This window comes from Tympanuchus pallidicinctus, unplaced genomic scaffold, assembly GCF_026119805.1.
Source record: "Tympanuchus pallidicinctus isolate F22 unplaced genomic scaffold, pur_lepc_1.0 scaffold13, whole genome shotgun sequence".
NCBI lineage: Eukaryota > Metazoa > Chordata > Aves > Galliformes > Phasianidae > Tympanuchus > Tympanuchus pallidicinctus.
In genome coordinates this window covers 19,088,737-19,110,513 of record NW_026294648.1, presented here as the reverse complement: position 1 = coordinate 19,110,513, position 21,777 = coordinate 19,088,737, and the positions used below count along the sequence as shown (strand labels likewise).

Genomic DNA, 21,777 nt, shown 5'->3' with positions numbered 1-21,777 from the left:
CTAAAGCCAATTTGGTTGAGATAAATTGAACGCAGATGCTGAAATCAGCGCAACTCTCAAAATGGCCGCAATGGGGCGCGAGTCTCAGACTGGCCGGGAGGAACAAAATCGCCTCCGACGGCCCTTGGTTACGGGGTTGGGTTAGCCCTGCCTAGGAGCAAACAAAGCAAGGCTAGCCCAACCCCGTAACCAAGGCAAAGCTAAAGCCAATTTGGCTTACATTAATTGAATGTAAAGCTAAAGCCAATTTGGTTGAAGCCAATTGAATGTAAAGCTAAAGTCAATTTGGTTGAAGCCAATTGAATGTAAAGCTAAAGCCAATTTGGTTGAAGTCAATTGAATGTAAAGCTAAAGCCAATTTGGTTGAAGCCAATTTAATGCAAAGCCAAAGCCAATTTGGTTGAAGTCAATTGAATGCAAAGCCAAAGCCAATTTGGTTGATGCAAAACGATTGCAAGGCTAAAGCCAATTTGGTTGAGATAAATTGAACGCAGATGCTGAAATCAGCGCAACTCTCAAAATGGCCGCAATGGGGCGCGAGTCTCACACTGGCCGGGAGGAACAAAATCGCCTCCGACGGCCCTTGGTTACGGGGTTGGGTTAGCCCTGCCTAGGAGCAAACAAAGCAAGGCTAGCCCAACCCCGTAACCAAGGCAAAGCTAAAGCCAATTTGGCTTACATTAATTGGATGTAAAGCTAAAGCCAATTTGGTTGAAGTCAATTGAACGTAAAGCTAAAGCCAATTTGGTTGAAGTCAATTGAATGTAAAGCTAAAGCCAATTTGGTTGAAGTCAATTGAATGTAAAGCTAAAGCCAATTTGGTTTACATTAATTGTATGTCAAGCTAAAGCCAATTTGGTTGAAGAAGCCAATTGAATGCACACGCTGAAATCAGCGCAACTCTCAAAATGGCCGCAAAGAGGCATGAGCCTGAAAGTGGCCTGGAGGGAACTCAGATGGCATCAGAAGGAAGCGTTGATTGGCCTGGGAGCAGAAGGGCCCTCAGGAAGGGTGCGGGTGGGTTGGATCGCTGGGCTGAGGCCGATGGGATGAACTGCAATGAGACCGAGCGCCGCATCCCACACGCTGCCTGCGATGACCTTGGTAGGGGCTTGTGGCAGAGTGACGGGAAGATCATGGAAAGGGAACGGAGCGGGGATTCGGGTAACGGTTGACCGAACCGAGCTGGCGGTGAGTGTGGGAGGCCTGGAAAGCCAATGGCGTCGCAGGGGGGAAGTCATCGACTGGAAGCGTCGAAGGCATCTTCACCTGTAATACAGAGACACGCTTTAGAAGGAGGAACGCCGAGACCCAAACTGTGCTCACCGTCAGCCCACCCCCACAAAACATGGAAGCCAAACACCGCTCTAAGAAAAGGCTTCAGAGTAAGGTTAGGAGTATTTAACAGGAAAGGTGTTAGGGTTAGGTACATCAGGATTAGGGTTAGAGTGACCGTTAGGGAAGGCCAAGGCAAAGGCAGGAGCAAAAGGCAAGGAGAACAGCCGAGGGAACGCCAAAACAGAGGGCAAAGGGATGGGAAAGACATGGAGAACGCCAAAGGTCGCGTCAGAGGTCAGGCCCAAGGAGAAGGCCGCAGAGAACGCCAGAATGGAGACCAAAGAGATCGACGCAGAAGGCCAAAATGGAGGGCGAGGTCCGTGAGAACGCTGCAGGGAAGGCCGATGCAGAAGGTCAAGGGCAATGGCCAAAGAGAATGCGGCACAAAAGGCCAAAACCAAAGGCAAAGAGAATGCTGTAGGAGAAGACAAAACAAGAGGCCAAAGGGAATGGGCAAAGAAGGCCAGGAGCAATGGCCAAAAAGAACGTGGAAGGGAACGCCAAAATAGAAGCCAAAGAGAACGCCGCAGGGAACGCCAGAACAGGAGGCCAAAGGAAATGGGGCAAAGAAGGCCGAGGGCAACGGCCAAAGAGAACGCAGCCATGAACGCCAGAACTGAAGGCCAAAATAATGCTGTAGGGAACGCCAGAACGGGAGGGAAAGTGAACGTGGCAAAGAAGGCCAAGGACAAAGGCCAAGGGAATGTGGCACAGATGGCCAAAGCCGAAGGCCAAAGAAAACGCAGTGAAGGTGGCCGAGGGCAAATGGCCGAGAGAATGCCACAGGGAACGCCAAAACAGGAGGGCAAGAGAACGCAGCAGGGAAAGCCAAGGGCAAGGAGAACGCTGCAGTGAAAGGCTGGAGGCGATAACACAGAAAGAAAAGGACAGGCAGCATCCAGGGCACCACGAAGTGCAATGAAGAGCTCTGTGAACCCTACCTTGTGCCTCGCTAAGTAATGAGTAAACACCGGTGGGTGAGCATCGCCCTTACCTGCTGGGCAGACAATTACCGGCCAGCAAAGCGGGGTTCCGGGCATCCCAGGAAATGCAGATTCCGGTTCCTTGCTGCTGCCTGAAGAGCCGCGCATCTCCGTGCTGTCCTTACAGCGCTCTGCAGCGCCGCAGCTCCGCTGCCACCTGTGGGACACAACGCAGTAATGAAGGCGCTGCCCCGCATTTGTGGGGCTGCACCCTGAGCACAATGCTGTAATGATGACACAAGGGTTGTAATTAATTATAATTAACGTTAGGGATAGAATTAATGCTATTGATAGGGTTGAAGTTACAGTTGGTCTAACATCAGTATTCTGCACTACAATTACAATTAAGGTTATTTGACAAAACATGGGGCATTATTTTTACAGCAGCATTCAGGGTAAGAGACATTTTCAACACTGGGTTTGGTCTACAGATACGCTGCAGGTTAACAAAGTTATCGTTAGAACTCCCATTCAGCTGTGGGTTCAGGTTAAGGTTAATGTTAATGTATCCTCCCAGCTAATCCCAGAGTGCCAAAAGCAAAGGGAAACAAAACTCCCGTGGAAAGCCAAGGTAAATGCAAAGCAAACAGCCAAGCTAAGGCAAGGGCAAAAGCAAAGAGAGCACCAATGGAAAGCCAAGGGGAGGACAAGGAGAACGCAACAGGAAAGGCCGAGGGCAAAGGCCAAGAGAACGCAGCACAAAATGCTGAAACAAAAGGCCGAGGGAACACGGCATGGAATGCCCAGGAAAGGGCTAAGAAAACATGGCAGGAAGTGCCAAAATAGGAGGCAATAGAATGCTGCCGGGAACGCCAAAATCAAATGCTGAAGAGAATGTGGCTACAGAAAGCCAAGGGCAATGGCCAAGAGAACATAGCATGGGACACAATAACAGGGGGGCAAGGGAATGCCCAGACAAGGGCAAGGGCCAAGAGAACGTGGAAGGAAATGCCAAGGATGATGGCCAAGAGAACACGGCAAGAAACGCCAAAACAGGAGGGCAGGAGAACGCAGCAGGGAACGCCAAAACTGAATGCTGAAGTGAATATGGCAAAGAAAGCCAAGGGCAACGGCCGAGAGAAACCAGCATGGAACACAAAAACAGGAGGACAAGAGGATGCCCAACCAATGGCAACGGCTAAGAGAACATGGAAGGAAATGCCAGAACAGGAGGGCGAGAGAACGCGGCACGGAACGCCAAAACTGAATGCTGAAGTGAATGCGGCAAAGAAAGCCGAGGGCAGCGGCCAAGAGAACGTGGCATGGAACACAAAAACAGGAGGGCAAGAGAATGGAGTAGGGAACAGCAAGGGCAAAGGGAATGAAAACGCTGCAGTGAAAGGCCGGAGACAAGGAGAACACAGAAAGAAAAGGACAGGCAGCATCCAGGGCACCACGAAGTGCAATGAAGAGCTGTGGGAGCACCGTGCTGTGCCATGCTAGGGAATGGATAAACACTGGTGGGTGTGCATTGCCCTTACCTGCTGGGCAGACAATTACCAGCCAGCAAAGCAGGGTTCCAGGCATTCCAGGAAATGCAGATTCCGGTTCCTTGCTGCTCCCATAAGAGCCACGCATCTCCATGCAGTCCTTATGGCACTCAGGAGCGCCGCAGCCTGCTGCCACCTGTGGGACACAAAGCAGTAATGAAGGCACTGCCCTGCAGATGTGCCTCTTTCACAAACCTGCACTCCTTTCTCTGATCAACGTGGCTGCGCTCTGCGCACGATTCTGCTTACCGGCAAGCACTGAGCTGGGAACAACAGACAAGGAGAAGGCTGAGGTACCCAACAACATCCATCTTCCATCTTCTCTGATAACTGCTCATTATACACCGCCCTCACCTTTGGTTTGGTAGGTGGGGATTCAGGAAGCAATGCCGGTCCCACAGACCCCTCCCTATCCCACACTGTGATGGGAGATCAGGTTCTGGAGCACCTGAGGACCCGAGCATCCAGGAGTCTTTGGGTCCTGATGAGACGAGTCCCAGAGCTCTGAGGGAATTCAGTGCTGCAGTCACCGAGCCACTCTCAGTGGTATTTGAGAAGTCGAGGCAGTCAGGTGAAGTCCCTGGTGAGCAGAAAAAAGGTGACAGCACAGCTGTTACTGCAGATATAAAGTGTGACCCTGGGAACTGCCAACATGTCAGTCTCACCTCTGTGCTGCAAAAAGTCATGGAGCAGATCCTCCTGGAAGGGACTCTGAAGCACGTTCCAGTGCGTCACCACCCTCTGTGTGAAAAGCTTCCTCCTAATAACCAACCTAAACCTCCCCTGTCTCACATTAAAACCATTCCCCTTGTCCTATCACGATCCACCCTTGTAAACAGCCATTCCCCTTCCTGCTGTTCCCCCCTTCAAGTACTGTGAGGCTGCAATGAGGTCCCCCCCAAGCCTTCTCTTCTCCAGGCTGAACAAGCCCACTTCCCTCAACCTTTCCTTGTAGGAGAGCTGCTCCAACCATCTGATCATCTCAGTGCCTCCTCTGGACCCGCTCCGTGAGCTCCACGTCCTTCCTGTGCTGGGGGCCCCAGGCCTGGATGCAGCGCTGCAGATGGGGCCTCACAAGAGCAGAGCAGATGGGGACGATCACCTCACTCTCCCTGCTGGCCGCTCCTCTTTTAATGCAGCCCAGAACACAGCTGGCCTTCCAGGCTGCAAGCCCGCTCTGCTGGCTGACGTCCAGCTTCTCACCCACCAGGATCCTTCTCTGTGGGGCTGCTCTCAAGGTGTTCTTTGCTGAGTTTGCACAAACATCTGGGATTGCCCCTTCATCAGTGACATTGACAGTAGGGTGGAGTGCACCCTAATGACACCGAGCTGTGGGGTGCGGTGACACACCAGAGGGACGGGATGCCATCCAGAGGGACCTCAACAGGCTGAGTAGTGGCACTCAGCAACGCGCCTTCCAGCCCAGAAAGCCAACCGTATGCTGGGCTCCATCCAAAGATGTGCGGTCAGCAGGCGAAGGGAGGTGGTCCTGCCCCTCTGCTCTGTGCTGGGAGGCCTCACCTGGAGGTGCTGTGTGTGGATGTGGATGCCTGCAGTGCAGGACAGACGTGGAGCTGTTGGAGCACATCCAGAGAATGGCCACAGATATGAACCGAGGGATGGAACGCCTTTCCTATGAAGAAAGAGAGCTGGAGCTGCTCAGCCTGCAGAAGTGAAGGCTCCGAGGTGATCTGGTAACAGCCTTTCAACACCTGAAGGGAAGAACAAGGAAAGATTTAGCCTAGATATGAAGAAAATCCTGTACAGTGATGGTGGTGACACGGCAGAACAGATTACCCAGACATGATGGATGCCCTGTCCCTTCCAAGGTGAGGCTGGGTCAGGCTCTGGGCACTGATCTGGCTGTGGATGTTCCTGTTCGTTGTGTGGCAGTTGGACGAGATCACCACCAATGGTACCAAGTACTCCAGCTGGGATAATCCACATCCGTCAGAGCCTCTCTGGGCCAGTCCCAGTATTCAGCAGAGCAGGGGCTTCACTTCATCACGCTGTTGGGAACCAGAGCTGCAGAGCATTGAATGCAGGTCAGGGGGTGGGAGGAAGAAGAATTGGGGTTTGGGTGCCGTACAGATTAGGAAACTGACAGCATCTCCAGACAATTAGGATGGAGATATCTGGGGTGATGCTGAGTACAGCGGTCCAGAAGAGGACAAACCTTGGCTTCCTATAAAGATGAAGACTTATTACACCTAAGGGTGCACAGAATGCCCTTAAACAACTCTGCACGGTTGGAAGCAGTGCATAACAGCCCTGAAATAAAGGAAGAAGAAGAAGTTACTCCATTCCAAAGATGAACACTCAGCCCACACTGCCAAGGAAGTAGTCTCCAGGTACAGATGCTACCCTTATGGCTTCCACCCCTTAAAAGTGGTCAGGATACTATAAAAAAACAAACAAACAAACAAAAAGAACAAAACACACACACAAAACACACAAGGGAAGATTGCAGCCCTGAAATGAAGAAGAAACCACTTACACCCTTCTCAAAGGCCAAAACTCACTCATGCTCCACAGGAGACAGTCTCCAGAGATCAACATTGCCCATACATCTGTCAGCACTTAGATGTGGTCAGGATGCCCCAAAAACCAAAAGGGAAAGGTCACAGCCCTAAAATAAGAAGGAATCACTCATCTTTTCTTAAGGACCAGACCTCACCCCACACTCCCAAGAAGACAGTCTCTAAAGATGGATACCACCTTAAAGGCTACCAGCCCCTAAGTGGAGTCAGGATCCTCCCAAAAACAAGATATTGCAACTCTGGAATAAAGAATCACTCACCCTGTTTCAAGGGTTCACCCCACGCTCTAAAGGAAGCAGTCTCCAGGTGCAGTTGCCGCTCTTTCTGCTGACAGACCTTAAACATGGTCAGGAGCCCTCCAGAAAGTAAAATTACAATCCAGCAATAAAGAAGAAACCAATGACCCCATTCCAAAAGCAAACACTCAGCCCACACCCCAAAGGAAGCAGTCTCCGTGCAGAGTCTCCGTACAGCTTTCTACCTTTAAAAGCAGTTAGGATCCCAAAAACAGAAAGACCAGAGCCCTGCAACAAAGCATCAATCACTCACCCCAATTCCAAAGAGCAGAACTTGCTTCCAATGATCCCAAGGAGGCAGCTCCCAAGCAGAATGCTGCCCTTGCTGTTCCCAGCCCTTAAATATGGGCAGGGAGGGGGTGGAGCCAAGCTCAGCCCTATCCGGTCCCACAGGTAGATTGCTTCCACCTGTGCTGGCAGGGCTGGCCACACCCCTCACCAGGTGCTCAATCACTGCTTCAGACTGTAAACAACAACAAAAAAAGACTAATTACAAGCAGGTGATTGGATCTGCCTGTCCAGCAAGGGGAGTTTGATCAAAGGATGAGCAACAATGGCATGCATATTTTGATTGAAGTCTGTCCTCAAAAGCATTCAGTAAAATTTCTGATAGATAGGGGAGCACAAATTTCAGTACTGATAAAGCACACAAATTTCAGTACTGATACAGCAAGATGCTGAAAAGCTGTGTGTGCAGCCTCGATGGCAGAGTTGAGATTTCCGGTGTGATCGGAGCGAGCGCTGTTTGCCAAACTAGTGGGGACAGCTTGTGGCTCTCCAGTGAGAAACGTGTCGCCTACTTTCTTTGTAATTAAAGCCCATTGTGAAAACAATTCAGGATTTGACATAATCAGTGGGTGAATCTGGCACCTGCCTGTATGGCAGTGTGTGGCCTTTTGGGTCAAGTTTCAATCCCAGACTCCAAAGAAACAGGGAGACTGCAGCGTGTGCACTTTACGCAGCCCCTGTGCTCCCTGAAGCAGGGGTCGCTAACATACCACTGTACCCCATTTCTGCTGCAGCATGATGTGTGATTTCTGAACTCATAGCAGGTTTGGAGAAAAGACAAATCGTTTCCAGAACAGACTCCCCACATAACTCGTTGTCATCTGGTTTGGAAACCAGATGGAAGGTGATGATTAACAATCGATTGTCGGTGTCTGAAAGCTTATACAGCCCCGCTAAGAGCTGCTGTCCCAAGCCTTGCTTACTTGGCAAGCAAGTTGGGGTGATGCCATGGAGTGATGCTGGGATGACACTGGGGTGAAGTTGTGGACTGAGCCTGGAGAGTGACGCTGGGGGGTGATGCTGGGGTATTGCGGGTGGGGGGTAGGGGAGGGGGGGGAATTCAGAAAGAGAGAGATACTCGATGGAGACACTGGGGTGACTTAGTGTGATGCTGGGGGGTGACATTGTTGGCACGACTCTGGGAGTGACATTGGGGTGACACTGGAGAGTGATTCTGAAGTGTCATTTTAGTGGCATGGGTTATGTTGGGGCTTTTGGGGGAGGAAGGGTGGGTGACATCAGGGAGTGAACGCTGGATGGTGACGTTGTTGGGGTGTTATATTGGGGACCTAACGGCCCCTGACTGAAGAATGATCCTGGAATTGAATAAGGTATTTTGGCAGTTTTAAGGGAGTTGATATTTGTGGCTGTGGCTGCAAATGTTTTGTAGAGAGAGCTGTCCTTGGTATTTGGTCTTGTTCTTGCGAAGACTTGTTTTGCAAGCTGATGTTCCAGCTGGGCTCTTGTATGGGAACTGCTGAGTCATGGCCTGAACCTCTGATTGATCACCTGAGGCGAGCCATGAGGCAGCCAGAGGAGCACAGGTGAAGGCAATTCTTGCGAAGACTTGTTTTGCAAGCTGATGTTCCAGCTGGGCTCTTGTATGGGAACTGCTGAGTCATGGCCTGAACCTCTGATTGATCACCTGAGGCGAGCCATGAGGCAGCCAGAGGAGCACAGGTGAAGGCAATTCTTGCGAAGACTTGTTTTGCAAGCTGATGTTCCAGCTGGGCTCTTGTATGGGAACTGCTGAGTCATGGCCTGAACCTCTGATTGATCACCTGAGGCGAGCCATGAGGCAGCCAGAGGAGCACAGGTGAAGGCAATTCAATTCACCTGTGCTGCCAGAAGGGGGTGGAGCCTGGCTGCCCCCTCCTAGAGCTATTTAAGAGCTGGCTGCCAGGAGGGAAGGATCTTTGCTGGAGATCTGCTCTGCTGGAGTTTTGTGAGTGAGCCCAGGATAGGGGTAAGCCTTCTATTTATTCTCTTTTGTTGTCATAGTCTGCTTTGCCTAACTGTCTTGTTCATTTTGTGATTATAGCATCTTAAAATTCTTTGACTGTAGAGCTCTGTATCACGCACTGGCCATATGGGTACAGCATGCAAGTGGAACAAACCCTACAGACCCTGGGGAGAATGAAAGTGGGAGAAAGAGTGGAAGTGTGCTTTGAAGCAGGGGATGCCCTGCTAGTGATGCTGGTCAAATCCACTGCTGGCATGTTCCTTCTCTCTCCTTTTCGGTGGCTTGCCATCTCTCAAGGGTCAGATAGTAATAGCATACTTGCTTAGGGAGATTCTGCTTCCCACTTAATGGAATCATCTAAAATTTTAGAGTGACACTGGTTATGTTGGAGTGATGTTGGGGTATCAATAGGATAGATGTCAGGGAGTAGCACGATAGGGTGACATCATTGGGAGTGATGTTGGAGTACCACAAGGATTTAACATGAATGACTGATCCTGGGGTGAGAGCGTTGGGGTGACACTGGGGAATGACAATGTTGGAGTGATGCTGAGGGTGGATATTGTGGTGACGGTGAGGGGTGACATCAGGAAGTGACTCCAGGGTGACATTGTTGGGTTGGCACTGGTGGGTGATGTTGGGATGAAAGGGGGTGATGTGAAGGAGTAATGCTGGGGGATTGATGCTGGAGCATCCCTGGGGGGTGACATCAGGGAGTGTTGGTGCTGACATTTGGAATGAAATAATGAGGTTTTGGGAACTCAGTTTGGGGTGAATTAGCAAGGACGTGAACCTGGAGTTTGCTGTGAAATATTGATGGTTTGGGTCTGGAGTATGACGTGAAATGGGCTTTGGAGCTTATTTGGATGGCAGTTGCTCTTTACAGTTGTCACGGAGTTGACTAGATCAATCTATGTCCGTGACAGGGGCGACAGGCCTCTGCCCTCCCCCCCCCCCCACCCCAGTCCCACAAAAAATGGGAAGGAAGGAAGGGAGGAAAAAAAAAGCAGCGGCAACAATCTATGGAGGAAAACCTATTTTACTATAATATTGGAATACGAGATAACACAGTATATACAATTTAATTGAAATTGAGATTAATAAATCAGACAAGATGAGAGAGAGAGTTCCTGGGACCGATTCAAACCTGAAAAGCTTGTAACGGCTAGGAAAGCACCTCCAGCACCCACTGCCAGGCAGCAAGAGAGCGCCCCCCCCACCTGGAAGGGCCAGATCCCGTGACTTCTGTAATGTACAGGGATAGGTACCTGGGATTGGGCATTAACACTTTAATACCCCGTACACGACATGATGTTTTGATGTGGAATACTGAAACCCAAAATAAAAACAAACAAACAGAAAACATAGAACCATGACAACAGTTTCCTTGCAGGAAGAGGATAAAGAAAAGTCTGCTTTCACACAGGAGAGGATATGATATACCTTTAGCTGACTCCCACAGGGGTGTACACATTCTCCCACTATTGCTCAAGCCACCTCAGTGAACTTTGACAGAGTTTCACTGCCTTAGGATGTGTATCCATGTGTAGATGATATTTAATTGCAAGCTCATACTCCGGAAAGGTGGGGGAAGTGGCAGCAGCACTAGATGACTGAGAATTTGAGATACCACCTGCAAACTGTCAGGGACTAAGTAAAGGAGTGAAACTTTAACGCAGCAAAGGCCAGCAAAATTGTGCAGACTTGACTGAACCAAAGCGGAGATATGGGAAACCAGTGTGAACAGAAGCAAAGCTGTGCAAAATCTTACAAAACCACGTGAACTTCATGGAATCTCAGTGAAGACCAGTGATCCTGCAAAGTCTTCAGTGAACCAGGGTGGACTTCTGCAAAGCCCAGTGAAGATCCACAAGCCTGTACAAAAATACTGTGAATCCGCATGGACAGTACAAGGAACCCAAGTGAAAACCCACAACATCGTGCGTCCTTTGGTTTATTCAGGTTTGTTATCTGGCAATGCAGCCCAGCTGGATAAGGCTCTTGTAGACTGGTAGTATTTTCTTCAGGAACACTGAAATCTGAATCAGTGGGACATCGCTTATGATCTATTATCCAACTCTTATCTTCTCCTCCCCTGGTTTCTCATTGCCTGAGCACTTCAGGTTCACAGAAGATGAAAATGAAAAGAAAAAAGGAAAAGTAAAATGGAAAAAAAAAAAAAAAAGGAAAACGGAAACAAAAAAAGGGAATAAAAATGAAAAAAAGGAAAAGGAAAGGAGAAAAGAAAGATGTAGAAAAAGAAAGAAAAAGAAATAGCTAGAATTATTAAAAGGAACATTATTAGAAATAGAAAAAAGAATTTGAAATACAATGAGGACAGGAAAAAGGTGAGGAAAAGACAAAATAATTGGAATTGGGAAAATAAATAGAAAACGAATTGGAAATAGAAGAAGAATTGGAAAAGGCAGAGGAAAAAGAACTGGAATTAGAAAAAGAATTACAAAAATAAAAAGGAAAAAGAAAACCAATTAGGGAAAAAAATATTAGAAAAGGAAAAAAATCAAAAGAATATGACAAAGAATTAGAAAAAGAATTAGGAAATAAGACAAAAAGAGTAAGAAACAGAAAAACAAGAAAAGGGGAGAAGAAAAAGGCGAAGAAAATATTATAAAAATAATTCGAAATAGAAAAGAAAGAAAATAATTAGAATTAGAAAATGAAAGAGAAAAACAATTAGAAAAAGAAAAAACGAAGACAAATTAGGATTAGAATGAGAATTGGAAAAAGAAAAAGATAAGGAACTGAAAAAAATGGGAAATGAGAAAGAATTAGAAAAAAATATTAGAAAAGGAATTGGAAAAGGAACTAGAAAGACAAAAAAAAGTGAAAAAATAAAGGAAAATGAAAAAGTGAGAAAAAAAGTCTAGAAAAAGAATTAGAAATAGAACAATGAAAAATAATAAGAAAAAAGAGAATAATTAGAAAAAATAGAAGAAGAATTAGAAAAATAATTAGAGAGAGGAAAAACAAGAATATGGAAAAGAAGATGAAAAGAAAAGGAATTGGAAAAAGAAAAGGAATTGTATAAAAAGGAATTGAGAAAAGAAAAAATGGAAAAAAATAGATGAAAAATTGGAAAGAGAACTGGAAATGGAAACAGACCTGGAAAAAGAATTGGAAAATGAAAAAGAAGAGAAAGGAAACAAAAGCACTAGAGCAAGAGAATGGATATGAAAAGGAATTAGAAAAGAAAAACCAATGGATAAAGAAAAAGGAGAAGAATTAGAACGATAATTGGAAAAGGAAAAAACTGCAAAAAGAAAAACCTGGAAACAGAAAAAGAGGTGGAAAAAGATTGAGAAAAATAAAATGAATTAGAAAAAGGAAAAATATAAAGAAAAAATAGAAAGATATCAAGTTTTACAATGAAAAGTAGAAAAATATTTAGAATCTGAAAAAAAAAAAGAAACAATCAAAAAGAACAGAAAAAAATAGAAAATGAATTAGAAAATTAATTTAAAAAAATTAGAAAAAATTGGAAAATGTAAAAGAAAAAACTGAAACAGAAAAATGAAAAGGACATGGAACAGGGAAAAGATGTTCAACAGGGAAAAGAAAAAGTACTACAATTAGAAAAAGAGTTGGAGTTAGAAAAAAATTGAAATAGAAAAAAGAAAGACTTAGACTGGGAAAAGGACCACAAAAAAGGCTTGGAAAAAGAATTAGAATTAGAAAAAGAAAAACAAGGAGCAGAAAAAGAATTAGAAAAAGAATTGGAGAAATCATTAGAAAAGGAAAAAGAAAATTAGAAAACAAAAGTATTAGAAAGACCAAAAAGTATATATATTTTTTTTTAAAAAAAAGAAGAAGAATTAAAATTAGAATGAGAAATGGAAAAAGGAAACAAAAAGGAATTGGAAAAAGAAAAAAATAGAAAAAGAATTAGACAAATAGTTCGAATTAGACAAAGAATTAGGAAAAAAAAAATAGAAAATGATCCAGAAAGAGAACACAAGAACTACAACTTGAAAAAGAATTGGGATTCAAAAAAGAAAAAAAATGAAATAGAAAAAGGAAAAAGACTTGCAATGAAAAGAAAGACTTGCAACAGGAAAAAGAAATAGGAAAAGAATTAGGAAAAAAAATTAGAAAAACAAAGCAGATTAGTGTCTTGCTCCAATTTATAGGAGGGAGAGGAGGTTCTTTTATTATCTATATACCCAGCGTGAGATTAAGAAACAATGGTTCAAATGTTGGTCCGACCAATTTATTACAAATCGTAATTAGGGAAATGGGGAAGGGGAGGACGGATGCTATTATGAATTAGGGTAATGGGGAAGGGAAGGAGGGCGATAGGAAAGATAGGAAAGAAGAAGCAAGGAGTCTTTACAGGAAGTAAGAGGGAGACAGTCACCACCATGGATCCAGCGTGGTTTGTAATTCAGTCTTTGATCTTCAGTAGTGGTGGGTCGTCAGGCATTGTTCTGTTGACGATGAGGAGAATGATGAGAACGACGGCCATGACCATGGCGATGACGGCCCCTTTTCAATAGTTTCAAAGTGGTCGAGTCAGCTGTCTTTGGAGTGACAGCTCAAATCCAATGTGGTTGAGTCAGCTCTCCTTGGAGCGGCAGCTTCTGGCTCTGGGATCTCAGCAGAAACTCCTCTGTTCCCATCTTCTGGGCCTTGCCAGCAGACAAGAGGGAGCAGGGATGCCCATCTGCATCTTGTTTTTCACAGAACACGATGGTATCATTCCCCAGTTTTCCCATACCAAGCTGGAGCTGTTTAGTCACAGGCCAGATCTTCTGCCAGTGAACACTCCTGAGCACTCTATTCTGGAGGCAAGCAGCTCTGGAGGAAGGGGCTCTCAAATGTTCCCAAAGTGATGTCGATTGTCACACGGTTAGCACCCATCACTTGCCTCCTTAACAAATCATTGAGAGTCTTATCACAAGAAAAACCTCAGGAAGCAAGCTTTGAGCCAAAAAACAAAGGATTCTCACAATTAGAAACAGGAAAGAAGAAACAGATTTAGAAAGAGAGAAAGATTTAGAAAAGGGAATGGAAAAATAATTAATAAAGGAAAAAGAATTGGAATGAGAATTGGAATATGTTGAAGAAAATAAAAAACGGAAAGGAATATGACTAAGAAAAGGAACATGAAAAAGAAAAACAATTGGAAACAGAATTATCAAAAGAAAAAGAAAGAATTAGAAAGAAATAGAAAAAATTCAAAACAAAAAAGAATTTGAAAAAGTCTTAAGAAAACAAATTAGAAGGAGAAAGAAAAGGAAATAAAAGAACAAGGAGAGAAAAGAAAAAGGTAAAAAGAAAAAAATGAAGCAGAAAACTATTCGGAAAAGGAATTGGAAAAGGAATTGGAAAAAAGAAAAGAAGTAGAATTAGAAAGTGGATTAGGAAATGAAAATAAATTATAAAAAAGGGGGAAAAAATCAAAGGGAACTGGAAAAGGAGAAAGACAAGAAGTTAACTCTGGATACCCCAAGTCTTACATGGCACGCACTAGAAGCCTGTTTTGCAACCTACCTCTTCTTTTTGCATCTCACTTGGTCAAAGCAGAGCAGTCAGCATTTGGGCTCGCTGTAGCTCCAACTAGGCGTAGATTGGCAACATGAAACACAAGAAAAATGAGAAACATTGCATAATGTCAAGAAATGATATTGAACCTAAAAAGAACAAACCCATGTTTGGTGGGAGCGACAGAAGGCACAGACATCACAGCAGTACTTGGGAGCCCTAAAGATGGGGGAAAAGAAAGAATACCAGGTGAAAGCCACGTGAGTGCAAGAGACAACTGATGCCGAGCCCAAAGAACAACTACAGGTGTGGGAGCAACTTCAGAGATCACATGCTGCTCCATGACAGCTCGTGCAGTGGGAGAATGAGGAACGCCTGAATCCAGGTCTGTGATCTGTTTTGGTAGCACGTGGGGTCACTTCTGGAGACTGCAGGACTATGGCATGACACGCAGCCCACTGGCAGGAAGAGGAGAGCATCAAGATCTGCTAGCAAGAAAGAAGAAATCCCTGAGTCTTTTTTCTCCACAAGCATTTGTGATTCTTTCTCCTCTGCAGGGAAAAAAAATAAACAAAAAAACTCCATTGTGATTCAGTCCCAGCACAATGATTAAGTGTATGGTATGTACCGAAGCATTGTGTATTAGGACAAAAGCTGCGGGAGAGTTAGTGACAGGATCATAAGTAAAACTAACTAAATGCCCAGTACTGCCAATATGGGCATGGGACCGTGACCAGCCAGTGACTGTGTTAAGGTCATCATAAGCAATTACAAAAATTAATCTGAAGAAGATTCCTGTCCAAAACAGTAACACCAATGATACCACGGGGATCCCAGAGAAAGGAGCAGAGTGAGAAGGGAACATGTGAGCTACAACAACCGTATCAGCATTCGTTAGCATCTGGAAAACAAGAGAGAACTTCCTGGTTCCAAAGGAGCCAAGGTTAGAAGAAGCAAAACTGGAAAAGAAAACAAAACAGAAATAAGACTTCCTGGTCCTAAATGAACCAAAGTTAGAAGGGAGGTGAAATCCAGACGGTTAATTTTGTACAGTTCCTCCTGATCATATTGAGGCTTCCACAAGTATTTGTGAAGAGTCTCCCTGAGGGTTAAAGGGACAGGACCACGGTGGGGCAAATCAATCAACAGCAGTTGTCCTGGGGAGTAATCATCCCAATAAGCAGCGCTTGGAGTAAGGGACCACTGGCAGTGGTTGCCCGTGGTGAAAAATATTCCAGGTCCTCAATAACCCTCTGATTCCTTTTCAGTCAGCAAGATCTGACCTCCCTCTGTTAATGGCACTTTCCACACATACTGATTTCCTAAGGGTGTCACCAAAATCCTTCCTTACTTTGGCCGGCTCCGTAGCAAACAGGGAACCTCGTCAGTATGAACATCAGAATACCCACTGCCAGTCTCTTCCCATGCACGCCCAGTTTCTATCTAAAGGCAGAGAAGGATCACAGGTTTCCCAACTTGTCTTTTTGGGCTCTCACATCCTCAAGATTTTCTCCTGGAGGAAAGTCACTACTTGGGGATCTAGCATCTATCTCCCTGTCATTTACCAACTGTTCTCTAAGGGCTTGCTGAGGGAGGCCTTTTGAATGTTCTTCTTTTTCTGTCCCCTAAGATCTTCTACTTGGTACTGCAGGTATGTCACCAATTCCTGCAAGGACTTTATAATTTGGGTTTCTACCATGTGCTGTTCATTGCGGATCTCTATGGCAGCACTAAGAGCAGCTCCTGGAACTGCACAAATGATTGATATTCCCTTTTCCTCCCCCATACAAATTTGATTATGGAGGGAATTTAATATGACCCATGACTCCCTCTAAGTTGGACCAATTATTCCACGCCCATTTCATCTCCACGGGGGAGAGTTTGGCACTATGCTTTTTTAAGAGATTGAGGAGCAGATTCCTGCTCTATTTTTTTATTTTTTTTTTGTAACCGTCATGCCTCAAAATGTGGAGCAATCTCTTCATGGAAGGGTAGGGGGGGAACACGTATTGTCAACAACTTGCTCCTTACACTCCCAAAGTGTACACGCACACTCTCTTCTACCAGTAAGGCAGTTGCTGATACCACCTGGACACAGCCACACGTTCAGGCCAACCCTGAGATACAGGGTCTAATACCTTGAACAACTATGAATAGGTTTTCTTTTGTCTCCCTATTCTTGTGTTAGAATGCCTAAAACAGCTCTTTCACTGACAGTTATCAAAAGGTGAAATGGTTCCTTTAAGGCAGGCAGTTCTAACACAGGTGCTGTGATTAAGTCCTGTTTCAATACTTCTACTAATTCTTTTCCCTCTTTTGTCCATTTTAATATGTTGCGTTCTCCCTGTGATAGTTGGAGGTACAATCTTTGTTTCTTGTACATATTCTTCTATTCACAAAATACAGAATGCCATCAAACCTAGAAACTTTTGCCGCTCCCTCTTTGTCCTGGGCAAATGAAGCTGCACAGTGCCCTGAATTCCTTCAGAACTCTCTATTTCCCTTCAGAAATCACATGCCCAAGGTATCTGACTTCTTTTTCCACATACTACAGTTCAAACAGCCCTAGCCCTTATTCCCAAGAAATTCAGAGTTTTACTTAGTCTCTTACTTTAGACTCCTCTTTTCCACAAATCAGAAAATCATCTACATACTGAAACAGCTTCACCTCCTCTTCAACCTGAAACTTTTCCAAAACTTTCTCCAGCACTTAATTAGTTAAAACAAAAATAAAATATAAAATATATAATGTATGTAAAATAATACATAATAATACAATATATAATATTTATAATAATATAATACATAAAATATAATAAAAATAAATTAGGCGATTCTATGTACCCTTGGGGTAAAGCAATCCACCTATCTTGCTATTTTTGTTGCATTTTTGGATCCTCTCGTACAACGGCAAAAAGATCTCGACTCTCTGAGTCTAAAATGCAGGTCCCGAAAGCATCTTTGAGGTCTGTTACACTGAGCCATTTGTGTCTGTGTGGGATTTGACTCATTAAAGTATAGGGGTTAGGAAGCAGGGGGGTCACTTGAGAACTATGTCATTAATTTTGCTTGGATCTTGTATCAGTCGATAGGTGCCATCTGCCTTCTGTAATGGCAAAACTGGAGTGTTATAGGGTGACACAGAGTCCCAGAAGACCATCTTAACCAATGTTTGTATTACAGCCTTCAGACCCATTATCCTTTCTAAAGGCATGGGGGGATAACTGTCCCTGTTTTGCAGCTTCACTCCCTCCTTGGACAGTTATTGTTAAGGAAGTAATTCCGAGTCCACCCAGTTTCCTTCCCCTGCTCGCACCTTTGGATTTATTTCTTTTTCATTAGCAGTTATTAATAGATTCATTGACACCTTTATACCTGTTTCACAAGTTTTCAACTGCAATCCTAGAGCTGTTCAGCAGCTTTCTTTGTGAAAGGCAAATTATCCTGTGCTACATACAGAACTACTGGAAACTTCCACTGCAAAAACACAACCTACCTCTCAAAAGGGGGAGAGCGGTACAGATGGTATGCAGAAGATATGCACAGCGTGCCTTTCACTTGCTTTTCCTCTCTCCATCTTCCGTTAGCAAAAAGCCTCTCCAACCTTCCCCTGCTAAAAAACCACTTAGGTAAAAAAGAACTGTCAAGCTTGCTTTTTAAATTACCTTACTTATACAACCTGATGCTTTAAAGCAGAAGCTCTCCCACCAGTGAGTTACCTTAGACAAGCTCAACTTTTGAGAGAAAAGTCATTCCTCTGCCTCTGCAGACTTTGCGCACGTTTCCAGGGGCAGCAGTCAGCCCAGTTCTCGGCACAGCTTTACCAGCCACAGAAATCCAGCTGATGCCCGCCATGCTTTTCTCTCTTCTGAAACACCAAACACCATACTGCTGCAAGAAGCAAGGATTAAAATCACAGAAGCACAGAACTGGGCTCGGAAGGACCTCCAGGGATCACCAAGTCCAACCCCCCTGCAAAACGGGCTCCTACAGCAGGCTGCGCAGGTGGGTGTCCGGGCGGTTCTCGAATATCTCCAGACAAGGAGAAGCCACAGCCTCCCTGGGCAGCCTGTTCCAGAGCTGCGCCACTCTCACTGTGAAGAACTCCCTTCTCATCCATGGGCGGAACTTCCTGTGGTCCACCTTATGGCCATCTCCCCTTGCTTGGGGCCGCGCAGGGCTCCTCTCCCTGTCCCGGGACCGCTCTCCCACAAATCTCTGGCGGAGCTGCCCTCAGCACTCGCTCCTGTTGTGCTGCAGCTTCCATCTCGCTGCTGCCCGGACAGCAACAGCCCTGCCGCTCCTCCAACAGCCGGCCCCCAACGACCGCTCCCGTGCACGGCGGCTCAGCCAATCGCAGCCAGCGGAGCTACTGCGGATCAAGGAGACCCCGGGGGAGGAAGCAGCGCTGCCGCTAACCAATGAGAGGCTGGCGGGGATGGGACAGCAGTGCCGCCGACCAATGAGAGGCTGCCAGGGGTGGAACAGCGCTGACGCTGAGCAATGAGACGCCGGGTCTGAGTGAGCTCGTCCTGCCGCAGCATGATGATGACAGGGTTGCAGATGATCTGCACAGGCAGCTCACAGGTTGGGAGCCAGGAATGGACGCAGCCAGAGGAGAGAGGTGTTAGGGAGCAGCCAAGGCATCACAAGGCATCCGAAAGCCCTGAAAGGAATCACAAAGCCACCGCCAGGAAGCATGGGGTTATCACGAGCAGCATCCAGGATGCTAGAGATTATTTGCTACCGTACCAAATGGGAGCTGCAGACACCCCAAAGCCAGACAAAAAGGGAACTAACCACAAGCTTTGCTTCGTGCACCCCACAGCCTCAGCGTTGCAAGCTGAGGTGCCTCATTGTTTGTTGCATTCATCCCAGTCCCTGGGAATGAAGACTCCACAGGCAGTCAAGGCGTTGAGTGAGCACAAGCGTGCTTTTATTATTAAAGGAAAAGACAGGAGGGCGTGAGAGGTCCAGGTAAAGATGGGAATCGTCCTCTCTTGGATGGAAAGGTCACGGAGAGAGCGGCTCAGAGCTCTCAGAGCCGCTGCATGGTGCCTGGGACTGGAGGCCTGATTCTAAGTCCCCCTCCAAGGGGCACGGCTTCTCCTCGCTGTTGCTGACCTGCTCCTGCACAGAGGTGCTGCTGTCAAGGCACTCAGGCTGTGCTTGGGCTGGGCTGCACTGCAGAGGCACTGGTTCACAGTCCAGGCTGGTGCCTGTGGTGTGTGACAGGCTCAGGTCAGCATCTTCAGCAGAGCTGGGAGAAACGAGGGCTTCAACTTGGATGAGCTCCTTGTGTCCGCCACTGTTGTTATGCAGCAGGCTGTCATCTGAACGGCAGCCATTTGTGCTTCCTAACAGCTCTCCATTGGTGGAAGCACACAGCCCAGCATCGCTACTTGCTCTGGCACATCTGGGTAGACAAGAGCTCGAATCACCTATAAAAGAATGAACAGGGGTTGGTGTCCAACTCTCACAAGCTGAATTACAAAAGTGGTTCTTGATCAGGGGAGAACTGAAGGTGCTAGGTATGGGCTGGATCGCTAGAAGGAGATACAAGCCCACTGACAGCAAGAATTCTATGTTGCTGAGAAGCAGGGTGTTGAAAGCTGGATTTGCACCCTTACCTGCCAGGACTACAATGTCTGTCTCTGAGGGCTCCCTGGGACGGTGCTGCGGTTGGCGTTTGGCCACGGAGGATGGTTTTCCCAGGCTGAAGCAGGAACAGCAACAGCCAGCTGGTGATTCCTTCATCCTGCTGGGTGGACTTGGTCTGGAGAGAAGAAACAGAGAATGGTGTGAGTTGTGCATGGAACTCCAAAAGCATCTCTGACTCTGACACTGACAGCTCATCGGCCCCATCTCACTGCCATATCTAGTTTCTCATGCCAGCAGGTCTGACCAACAGCTCTGCTACGAGAACTGGAATTGGATTCAAGCACGTGGCCCTGAAGTCCGGAAAACCCCAATGTTTCCAGGTACAGCCAGCACAGGCCAGGACAGACGTCAGCGTGGCTTTATGCATCTCGTGACTGCCTGCCCAGCAAGGAGGGAATGCCAGCCTTGTGTGGCTAAACTCAGCCCGGTGGGCAACTGAATGTGAGTTCTGTCTCACAGTGCAAAGGGAGTGGAGATTCACTGCAACACTTCAGGCACCATCAGTTTAACTGAGTTTCAGCAAGCTTTGCCTCTAGAAATAATGGGGGGAGAGGGGGGGAAGCACAAAAAGGAACCACAAAAACCCACCCAAATAATGATGAGAAGGTACTGGAAAAGGAAGTCCTCTTTACCTTTCAGATGGAAAGTCGATGATGGTGTGGAATTTCTCCTGTACAGCTGTGGGGCCTTCTTCAACTTCCATGTCCCTGCTCTGTGTCACAACGACAGGAGAGCTGCTGTGGCCTTGCCTCCGTGCCTGCGCCTCCTCCAGGCTGAGCAGCTCTGTGGCAGGAGAAGAGGCCTGCACAGACTGGGGCTCTGAGAGAGAACTGTGCCCTGGAAGGGAAAACCACGGGTGAGAGCCAGGATCAGAAAGCGGCAGCACAGCCATCACAGGTCTGGGAGGTGCTGTGTTTTCCTCAGACTTGCTTAACCGAGCCACTGGAAGAAGAGCAGCTCAAAATAACCATGTGCTCAGAGGTGTGTCTATGGCAGAGGACGCAGTCATAATTAGGAGCAGGTCCCTGTATCGAAACAGGCAAACACAATCCCTAGAAAATGGGGGCAGGGAACTGAGAAAGCTTCGCTGCCACACGTTAATCAAGCTTCACCTGCTTGCAAAACATCATAATGACGGTGAAAGTTTTCTCCTGGTCAAGTTTGGGCTTGCACATTCTCAGCATCCAGCAACTGGACACCAGATTCCAATCTAAGCCCAGAAGTCTGCTGTCCCCTCGACAGGAAAAGTGTATTTCAAAGGAGCTGGAGAAAGCCTGCGTTTGATCCAGATGTCTGACCAAGACAAAGCTAATGGAGGAAGACACTCACCTGCTCCATCTGCGATGTCAGGTCCAGATGTGGAGCAGAAGAGGACGTCTGTGTGGTCGATGATGAATTCCACCACGGCCAACTGCGTCTGCAGTTCCGTGCAGGCAGCTCTCCCGCTGGCGCAGGCAGACTCGCTCTGCTGTGATCTGTAGAAAAGGCAGGTTTTAGAAGTCATTCAGCCAAGATCGCTTCCCCGGGTCTGAACTGTTGCAGCCCAAAGCTGTCAAACTGGGCTCCAGAGACTTCCGCAGTAGGCAATCAGTGATGCCACTGAAAAAGTTCTCCTGGCTGATCAAGGACACACCAGTCCCATCTAAACAAGAGAGCAGCAATGCTCAGCTAAAAATTGTGCCCACGTGGGGTGGGAGAACAGTCCAGGCTCCTGCT

The 21,777-nt window shown here is 46.6% G+C and overlaps 1 protein-coding gene and 4 long non-coding RNA genes across 6 annotated transcripts in view; 1 reads left to right on the top strand and 4 right to left on the bottom strand.

The window, feature by feature from the left end:
* Positions 1-941: 941 nt before the first annotated feature.
* LOC128076093 (uncharacterized) lies at positions 942-4,909 on the bottom strand. Of its 2 annotated transcripts, XR_008204247.1 has the most exons (4): positions 4,260-4,909; positions 3,803-3,947; positions 2,333-2,478; positions 942-1,269 (listed from the first exon to the last, which is right to left on the bottom strand). It is a non-coding gene; the product is annotated as an uncharacterized LOC128076093 (long non-coding RNA). The 2 variants fall into 2 exon arrangements; XR_008204248.1 differs by lacking the exon at positions 3,803-3,947.
* Positions 4,910-4,923: 14 nt separating this feature from the next.
* Positions 4,924-6,604, bottom strand: LOC128076094 (uncharacterized). The gene is made up of 4 exons (XR_008204249.1): positions 6,334-6,604; positions 5,988-6,082; positions 5,609-5,836; positions 4,924-5,523 (listed from the first exon to the last, which is right to left on the bottom strand). It is a non-coding gene; the product is annotated as an uncharacterized LOC128076094 (long non-coding RNA).
* A 2,258-nt stretch (positions 6,605-8,862) lies between these two features.
* Positions 8,863-11,016, top strand: LOC128075956 (uncharacterized). Its single transcript, XR_008204165.1, has 3 exons — positions 8,863-8,884; positions 8,977-9,196; positions 10,281-11,016. It is a non-coding gene; the product is annotated as an uncharacterized LOC128075956 (long non-coding RNA).
* A 2,088-nt stretch (positions 11,017-13,104) lies between these two features.
* Positions 13,105-14,724, bottom strand: LOC128075955 (uncharacterized). Its single transcript, XR_008204164.1, has 2 exons — positions 14,647-14,724; positions 13,105-14,475 (listed from the first exon to the last, which is right to left on the bottom strand). It is a non-coding gene; the product is annotated as an uncharacterized LOC128075955 (long non-coding RNA).
* Positions 14,725-19,314: 4,590 nt separating this feature from the next.
* LOC128076198 (rho GTPase-activating protein 32-like) overlaps positions 19,315-21,777 on the bottom strand; it is a 32,064-nt gene continuing 29,601 nt past the window's right edge. The window contains exon 11 of the mRNA XM_052673593.1: positions 19,315-19,841. Coding sequence (XP_052529553.1) covers positions 19,414-19,841 — 428 coding nt within the window. The 3' untranslated portion in view covers positions 19,315-19,413. The remainder of the gene's footprint in view (positions 19,842-21,777) is intronic.